The 9,515-nt window shown below is 47.7% G+C and overlaps 1 protein-coding gene across 1 annotated transcript in view; it reads left to right on the forward strand.

Annotated features, from left to right (window-relative positions):
• Positions 1-7,267, forward strand: part of DBNDD1 (dysbindin domain containing 1) — a 19,512-nt gene extending 12,245 nt beyond the window's left edge. Inside the window, exons 2-5 of the mRNA XM_044659379.1 lie at positions 2,461-2,493; positions 3,204-3,353; positions 4,181-4,321; positions 7,104-7,267. Coding sequence (XP_044515314.1) covers positions 2,461-2,493; positions 3,204-3,353; positions 4,181-4,321; positions 7,104-7,267 — 488 coding nt within the window. The remainder of the gene's footprint in view (positions 1-2,460; positions 2,494-3,203; positions 3,354-4,180; positions 4,322-7,103) is intronic.
• Positions 7,268-9,515: the final 2,248 nt, after the last annotated feature.

Genomic DNA, 9,515 nt, shown 5'->3' on the forward strand with positions numbered 1-9,515 from the left:
ATGGAGGAAGAAAAAGGAAGAAAGGGAGGGAAGAAGGAAGAAAAGGAGAGAGAAGAGAGAGAGAAAGGGGAAAAGGGAGGGAGAGAAAGGAAGAAAGCGAGGGAAGAAGAAAGAAAGGAAGAGGGAAGAGAAAGGGAGAGTAAAGAAAAAAGGGAGGGAGAAAAAGGAAGAAAGGGAGGGAAAAGGAAAAAATGGAGGAAGAAAAGGAGAGAGACAGGGTGAGAAGAGAGAAAGGGGAAAAGGGAGGGAGAGAAAGGAAAAAAGGGAATGAAAAAAAGGAAGAAAGGGAGGGAAGAAGGAAGAAAGGAAGAAAGAAAGCTTCCAGGGTGAGAAGGCTGTTATGGCATGGTAGACAAAGTCTATAGAGTCAGGAATGAAACCCAGAGAGGAAAGAGCTAGGGATGTTAAGTGGGTGGATGGGTGGGTGGGAATGGGATATGATCGCTGTCTTCAAACATTTGTAGGCTGTCAAGCGAGAGGCATTAAATTTATTCTGCTTGTGTCTAGAGGGCAGAGCTAGGAGGAATGGGCAGACATTGCAAAGGGGCAGATTTGGGCTTCCAGTTGGGAATCTCTTTATAAGGATCGGAGCTGTCCAGCAATGGGATGGGCTTTGGGGAGGCAGTGGGGTCCCCCTCACTGGAGGTCTCCAGATGGAGGCTGGACAGGCAGGTGTCAGGGAGGCTATAGAAACGTCTGTGATTCTGTGATTGATCACAAGAGAGCTGAACTAGTCGGCGGACATCTGCCCTCCCACCAGGAATTGTGAAATATGCCCTACATATTGAGGCCTGGTTCTCCCTCTTCTGGCATATTCATGAGAATTTGTTGATCTCAAACGTGCACACGAAGATGACTGTGCTTCGAAGGGCAGAGGGGAACAAGGCTAAGCAAAAGTATAGCCCACATCAAACCCTCTTTCCTCACTTTTCCAGGCAGACCCTTCAATATGAAGAGTTAATATTTAATAAACCTCACATTCGTATAATTAAAAAATAGAATGGCAAAGCACTTTGCATTCATTCGATCCTCGGAGCAACCTTGGGTACCTGTGAGCCCAATCTCCGTGCTATGAAAGAAGAGGGAGCTGACTTGCCCAGGATCACCCAGTGCCCTAGCAGAATTCAAACCCTGGTTTTCCCGAATCCAAGCCCAGCTCTCTATGGACAACGCTGCCCCTCCTTCCAGTGTCCTCTTGTCACCTTGTCATGGTTTTCTCAGAAGCAGAATGCTGCCTGGCCAGCTAAGCACTTGCTCGCCCTGCATCTCATCTCCTACCCATTAATTTTCCTTCCAAACCTAACTGGGTGATTTGCCCTGAAGCTTCAGAGCGACAGTGGCATTGCCAAGGCAACTGAAAGCGGACGGCAGAGAAATAGCTGGCCCTGGGGTGTCACAGTGTTGGAGGCAGAGACTGACTTCTTATGGATCAAGAATTCTCAAGCCCAGCTCCCGGGGCCCTTCTTGAGGGGGAAGTCAGAGGAAGAGGCTCCTCTCGTGGGGTCCGTGCCTTCTCCTCTTCCACAGCCAGGACCCAGCCGGCCAGGCCATGGGGAAGGGCTTATGAGGGAACAGAGTTTCTCTGCCAATGGCTTATCGATATTAATTGATGTTGCCAAGGGGAAGGGGCAGCTTCCCTCTTTACAAACCTGGGGGAGCTGAAGGGCAGATGTCCAAGCAGCCTACAGAGTGATCTGAGCCCGGATGAATGAATGAGTCAGAAGCTAATTGCCTCTTGCTAGGACGTGGTTCTTCAGTAATATTAAGAATCACTCAGGGGCAGCTAGGTGGCTCAGTGAATTGGGAACTAAGCCTGGAGATAAGAGATCCTGGGTTAAAATCTGGCCTCAGACACTTTCCTGTGTGACCCTAGGCAAGTCACTCAACTTTCTACTGCTCTTCTGCCTTAGAACCAATAGATAGAATTAATCCCGAGATAGAAGGTAAGGGTTTTTTAAAAATCACCCACTGGGTTAGCTAGGTGGCTTGACAAGAGGTCCTGGATTCAAATGTGGCCTCAGGTGGACAATTCACTTATTCCCCATTGCTTAGTCCTTACCACTCTCTTCTGCCTTGGAACCAATACTTCGTATCAATTCAAAACAGGTTGTTTGTTTGTTTGTTTTTTAAAAGAATCACCCATAAATTAAATATAACTGCATTTATATAGTGCTTTCAGGTTTGCAAAGTGATTTAGGTAGTGATTACCTTAGATCCTCACAGCCACCCTGGAGGATATTTGTTAACTCCATCTTACACACAGGGAAACAGGCTGAGAGCAATAAAGTAGCTTGTTGGAGGCAGGATTTGAATTTAGATGCTCTTGACTCAAGTCTAGCTCTAGCTGACTTGTCCCATCCTAGCTGAGTCAGAAGAGCACATCACGTGGAAGGCGTGTGAGACCCTTTCTCCTTCCTTGGCTCAGCCAAAGCCTTTCCTGCCTCCTCCATTGTTCTCTAGCTTCTATGGAGAGGCTCTGCCCAAAAACTTATGGTAATGATAAGCTGTGCCTGACCTGGCTCCTAAGGGATTGCCCCATTTTAAAATGAGAGAAGGAGGCTGGGAAAGAAGCAGCCAACTTCATGAATATAGAGAGAAAGGAAAACAGAAGGAACTGCTCCTTAAATCAGAGGCCATCGCTCCCTCGTGGAGAAGGAGTTAAAGACATTTATTTGAAGATAGAGGTTGTGCCTGTAGACTTCGTGACTACCAGGAGTGTCTGAGCAGGCTTGGATTATATACCTTGGATATTTGTGCTGGAGGTCCAGTGGGCAGCAGGAGTCTGGAAGATATTATTTATTTATATGTTTTAAAATTTATTTGTAAATAAATTGTATTTGTTTTTACAAATGTTATTTTTATTTATCGAGATATTCAGACACTTCCTAGGTGGGCAAGTCACTCCCTCTCTCAGCCTTGTTATCTCCGTCTCTAAAACGGGGATAATAATGGTACCTACCTCACAGGGTGGTTTTGAGGATTGAATGAAATAATATATGTAAAGTGCTTTGCAAACCTCCAAAATGTTATAGAAACGTAAGCTGTTATTATTGTGGTTACTTCTGCCTCTAATCAGAAAGGATACTGGGGTCTTAGTTTCCCAGTTCCTGAAGGCTCCCACCTTGGGTTTCTCTGGCCCAGTATTCAGGTCTGGGGAGCTAATGCTGGTTTGATTCTTCTCAATGTGATTCCTTTGATTTCAGAACTAACTAAAGAAATCCAGTCATCACAGACAGCTTTGGTAGTGCCAGGCCATGGGACAGGGGATGAGTCCGGCACTTCCCTGGGAGAGGAGGAAGAGGGAGGAATTCCAATTCCTGCTCCTGGGCTCCTGCAGGTCACAGAGAGAAGGCGTGAGTATGGATGGATGGTCCTTGCTTACCTGTCAGGTTCTTCTTTGGGGCCCAGCACAGAGGCTTCTGGGATTACTCCACAGCTGATGATGCTGTATGGAGTGTTGAAAAATGAGTGATGTGGTAAATTTAGAAATGGATTAAGAGCTAGTAGACCCAAGTTTGGTTCCCATCACTGACTGACTTAGAGACAAATGATTCTTATGGGACCTTGGTTTCCCTCAGCTGTAAAAGAGGAAGAGTAATTTCTTAGTAGCTCTAAACAATCCTTCCATTTCTACTGTAAAGACTCGGCCAAGGCCTGAATGACCAGAAAATACTTTCTCTTGGTTGTCTAGGGCCATCTTGAAGATTATTCCAGGGCATGTAGGTTTCCAAAGGCCCTTCCAGCCTTGAATCTGGAAATGTTCAAGGACAGACCAACTAACAGATGACATCTGTGATCCAAGACCAACTTAGGCAAATCTGGAGAAACTTATCACCAGATTGGCTTTGAGATAATGAATTTTTTGGTGCCAGGAACTCCCCTAGCAGGGAGGGGACATATGATCTGTGTCACTGGAGGGAGGATGATGCTGACAAAATCTTAGCTCTTTAAAGTAATAATCTTGGTCAATGGGGAAGACATTGCCTGGTGTCCTGGATTCTGACCAGGGGGTTTCCCCGTGATCCCATCTGGATTCTTTGTCAGGTTTTCAGGCAGTTCAGTCCTTGGCTAAGGAAGGACATCAGCTTGAATCTGGGCTCAGCCCTGGGCAGGCATCAAACTCGGGCCAGGGAATTCTTGAGCTTTGCCACCTGTTTCCTCTCTCTTCCTTCTCTCCCAGAACCTCTGAGCAGTGTCTCCTCACTGGAGGTCCATTTTGATCTTTTGGACCTTACGGAGCTGACAGATATGTCTGACCAAGAACTGGCTGAAGTCTTTGCAGACTCAGATGATGAGAATGCTACAAATGAGTCTCCAGCAGGTGAGCAGGACAGAATTTCCAGAAATGGGGTGGGGGACAGTGCCTGGAGATGGAAGGTCTTAGGTTTTGATCTGGCCTTAGAAATTAACACCTGGGCAAGTCACTTGACCCCCATTGCCCAGCCCTTACCGCTCTTCTGCCTTGGAACCAATACACAGTATTAATTTTAAGATGGAAAGTAAGGATTAAAAAACAAAACAGAGAGAGTTGGTGAGGTCCAGCTTCTTCCAGAAGCAACAATGAACCTGGAAATCAGAGGAAGGTTGAAAGGAACTTGGCTTTGGGGAGGGAAGTGTTAGCTAAGTCAGCTCGTATCCTCTTTCCTTCCTTATCCTTGGTTACTGTCATGGGGACTTGGTCTGCCCTCTAGCCTTGGGTTAAAGGCCACTGAGAAGCACTGTTGACTATTCAGAGGTCCAAAAAGCCTATGAGGAAATCATACCAGGTCAACTAGGGAGTTTTTTGCTGCTGCTTCTTCTCTAGCCATTCCTGAATCAACTCATCCACAATGTAGAAATTACTAGGCTTTTTCCTCAAGTAAAGAATTTGCTTTTGATATGAGAAGAGCCTTGAAGAGAGGGATGGCATAGTGAAAGGGATCCTTTCCATTGGTTTCAAAGCCCAGCATCATTACTATCTAAAGGACTGTGAGCAAGACACTGAATTTCCCTGGGCCTCCGTTTCCTTACTTGTTAAGAGGTGACTGGACTAGATGAGCTAAATTTAAGGTCCCCAGACTTCAAGTTTAAAACTTGAGTTTTATTAGTCTCCCAAAAAGGCACTTGCCAGGGAAAAGAAACCATTTTTGCTTCATAAGAAGTAGGAGCAAATTTAACTCATTCTGCAGTGTCTTTAGCTCCTGGGGGTAGGTTGGATGTTCAGCAGGGAAAGTCTTCACTCTTATCTGCAAGGTTAGCTTGTTACCATCCTGTAGCCTAGAATAGCCTTCTGGATCTGAGAGGGAGCCAGGATGCCTTGGCTTTGGGTACAAATGTGTGTCAATTTTCATATTTGCTCTTCTCCCTTCTAGCTCCAAGTTTTCACCTGCCACATTAAGGTACCAGTACCAGTCTCTCCTCCCCCACTCACGTATTTTCCCAGCTGACCCTCAACAACAGGGACATCCCTGTGGTGCCAGCCATAGTCTCCAGCTGCCTCTGAAGCTGTCAGATGGTGGCAGAGAATCCCAGGGTGGGGGAAACAAAAAGAAAAGCTTTTTTTACCCCCTCCAAAGAATCCTGCTTCCCCTAGAACCAGCCCCTGAGCCCGGCCTCCCTCCCTCCTATCTCTTCTCTTTCCTTCCTCTTATAAACCCAGAATGAAGCCAAGGGGCTGGTAGAGCTGGGCTCTGCTTACTCAGGCCCACCAGGGGCCTCATTAAAGGCAACAGCCCTGCCATGAATCAATAACACTTGGCAGGGGGATTTCAAAAGAGGATAAACGGCTCCCCATTCTGCATTTCTTATGGGCCTTGGAAACGTTTGGGAAGTGACGTCTGTGCTCCAGTGGTGGGTGAGGGACTGGAAGAATAGATCTGGGTAGATAATGACCCCCCACACACTGTTCATCTTGGCTGGGTCTTGGGTCTGCCTGGGAGGATTCTTTCTCTGGAAGGTGGGCTGCTGGCAAAGGGAGAGCATGGGGAGCTAGGGCTTGACACAGCTGCTCTGTGGGAGCTTGGAGAGGGGAGCATTCACCTACCAAACTGCACATACATCTCCTTTGGCTCACACCAAGCCTCGGCACACACTTCTCTGGAGGTGTGAAAAAGCTTTTAGCCAGCTGGCTGGGCTGTCAGAAACCGTTAGCAAGGGGGAGGAGAGACCCAGCCCTGGAAAGCCACAGCATTCTCACTTAGCCTGTTTCTCTGGTCCTCAAGGTAGCAAATCAGCCTCAGGATTTGGCTCGGGCTTTGATTCATCTGGCTTGAGGATAGTCTTTCTCTCTTTGCTTCTCTCTCTCTTCCTCTCCCCCCTCTCCCTCTGTCTATGTCTCTGTCTCTGTCTCCCCCCCGCTCCCTCTCTCTCCCTCTTTCTCTGTCTCTCTCTCTGACACACACACACACACACACACACACACACACACTCTCTCTCTGACACACACACACACACTCTCTCTCTCTGACACACACACACACACACACACACACTAGCAGAGTCTGCACTCACTGGTTGGATCCAATTGAATAAATATGTAAATCCATCTTAGGGAAGCTTCAGTGAGAAGGGGCTGTGTGACCTGAATGATGAGTAGCTCTCTCTAGCAGAATATGGGCGCTCCAAACAAATGAAGGGAGGTCCCAGCCCCGGAACATAGCCTGAAAATAAAGTGGCCAAGCAGAGTTTGAAATCTCTCCAAAGTCTGGTGCTGTGAAATTCATGGGACTGTTTCCTGACAAAGGTGGCTTCCCAGTAGCCCGTTGGCTAAGCCCAGTGGCCGTCCCTTGGCTCCATGTCCGAGTCTCAGAGGCAGAAATAGCTAGGTTCCACCCCACACCCCTTCAAGCAGAAAGAGAGAAGTGGGGACAGGGCAAGACCCAGGGGAAAGGGGGCGTTGGGAAGCAGGAAAACAAATTCTCTGGCTGTGCGCTAGGACCATGAGGTCAGTGCCCAGGGCAGCTGCATTTCTCTACTATCATCAATCAGTTCTCATGGAAAAGAGGGACTAGAAATAGATTAGAGTTTGTGCCCCTCCCAAAAGTTCAGCACGTAGGTGCTGGCTCTCCCTGTTCTCTCCTGCGCTCCCCAGTGCTCATCTGTATTCTCTCCCGTCTCCTATCTAGGTTTGCACACACACCCGCTCCCTCGAGCTGGGTATCTGCGTTCCCCTTCCTGGACCAGGACCAAAGCTGAACAAAACAGAGAAAAAAAGCACCTCAGTGACTCTGAGCTGCAGGCTGGGATCGTGGACACTTTTCTCACTATAGAGAGGCCGAAGGAAGACTAGGCTCTTTTCTAACCTGCCCCGGGAACCACACGAGGGCCCATGACAGGAACGTCCACAGTTGCACTAATCACAAATTCTGGATGATTTGTGATGCTGAAAATATTTTTGATGTGACTTTGGCCACACCTGCGGGTAAAAGTTAGCTGCTGAGCCCCACCATCATCTCTGCCCTGACTGCTTTGCTTCCTTCAGTCCCATTTCCAAGAGGCAGAATCAGCTTGGTAGGCGTCGAGGCATCCCTCCAGGCTGATGGTTGGCACCCGGAGAGTGGGAAGGGGTGGAAGCAACTGGCAGGAATTGTGGCACTTTAAGCACTCCCTCTCTTGAGGTGTACACCAGTGGATGACTGGGTCTTCAGAGCTGGAGTGGTTGCTGGAGAAGGTGTAGGCTGAATTAACCTCGATCCCAACACGCTGGAGAGGCAGTCAAAGGAGAGCAAGGGAGCCGACATCTAAACCAACAGATTCTTCTAAGACAGTCAAGTGCTATGAGACAAAAGCAAAAGCCCAGCCACTGGGCTCCTGCCGCCATCTTTTAGTATAAGCACAGTCTTTTTCCAGTGGCCTTACTCACGTCTCTTTCTCTGTGCATGACCATGTATTTTCTGTGGAATTCTATTGCTCAGAAACCAGGACACTACACCTCTCACTTGGTCAAAAGCTTAGCTCTCATCAGGCTTTTCCTGGGAGGACTGACTGGTACTCCAGCAAACCACAGCAAAATCTGGAATGGTCTTCAGTGTTACAGGGATCAGATGTGGGAATGACACTAATGGTGGCCACGTATCTGACATTTGTCTATTGGTTTAAGGGACCCAGCTTCTCTCTGCTGATTAAATCTTCTGGAAAGTTCCTCTTTTCAGAACTGGTGCTGTCCAGCTCTAAAATGGTTCTGAGAAAGGCTGAAGAGTGGAAGACACTTCAAACTGGTAACATTCAATTTACTTGTTATCTCTAGGCTCCGTGGGAGGCCTTTAGTTTTCCATTTCTTCACACAGGTGGCTGCACCCTAAATTCAGAAACTGGAGTGTTTTTAGTAGTGGCAAAAGGAAAATTCAATTTGTTTTCAAATTCTGGAGCCTGCCAAGGAACCTGAGGATTTGCTCCTGAAGATGTCCATACTGATTTGATTCTTGCCACACTTTTGGCCAAAGGAGGCAGAGTTGGTGGCCCATCTTCACCCGTTCTCTCCTAAAGTCTTTCCTTGGGTTAGAGAGCCAAGCACTAGATCAGCTTTGTAACCCAGACCCTTTTTGACCTCTGGGCTGGGCTTTCCCTCAATCACTTGAAGACTGAGGGGGACTCTGGCCTATTTCCTACCTTGCTCAGAACACCAAATAATGCCAAAACTGCCTAAGGAACCATGGCACCTCCCTTAAATGATTAAGGTGGGGGGAGGAAAAGAGGCTCATGAGATGCTCCCCCTTTCCCAGCCCACAATCTTCTTAATGAGGGGTTACTTCTCATGTTCCAATAACATGGATTTCCTGTTCTGCACATCATCTCTAGTTAATCTCATGTAAACACATCATACCCCAAAGTAGCTTTGAGCCTGTGGCTGCCTATCACATCTCCATCGTCCTCTGTGCGTGCATCCACAGGATGCTGCCTTGCTGGGGGTTACCTTATACCAAGAGGAAGCAGGGACCATTTTTTGAGCTGTGCTTCTGGATCTGCCCAAAGGAGAGACTTTGCAAATGGGATGGTCTTTCCAGACTTCCTGCCAGCTGAGATGGGGGCATAATAGGGAGGCCTGAAGTCCTGAAGAGCTGGCATTTCTTCTCAACAAAATGGCACCTAGCTCAGCTGCTTGCCAGTAGTTGGCACCCCCCACCACCTCCCCCCTGTGTTTAAATTCTCTTGTATTGAGTACCATGGAAGCAGGGTCACAGACTGACACCAAGGATGGATTGATACCATGTCAAAGAATGGTTTTGGAATAGGATCCAAACTCATTTTTTTCGCTTGAACCATAGATTGTGGGACCTTCGACGGTTTTCTCTTCTCCATTTACATTTCTTATATGGATATAAAATAGGTTCTTAATCTTTGTTCCAACAGAGACAGAATCAAATGTAAGTCAAGTCAAATCTCATTATACTTGCTATTTGCAGGGCACTGTGCTAAGGACTCTGAGAGCAACTATGAGGAATGAGCTGCGGTTGCTGCCCTCGAGAATCTTGGCTCTGCCAGCGACAGGAGGCGGCTTCGGGACCGATTCCCTGATGGCAGAGGCTGTTCACCAGGCA

The sequence above is a fragment of the Gracilinanus agilis genome, chromosome 2 (genome assembly GCF_016433145.1).
Source record: "Gracilinanus agilis isolate LMUSP501 chromosome 2, AgileGrace, whole genome shotgun sequence".
Classification (NCBI taxonomy): domain Eukaryota; kingdom Metazoa; phylum Chordata; class Mammalia; order Didelphimorphia; family Didelphidae; genus Gracilinanus; species Gracilinanus agilis.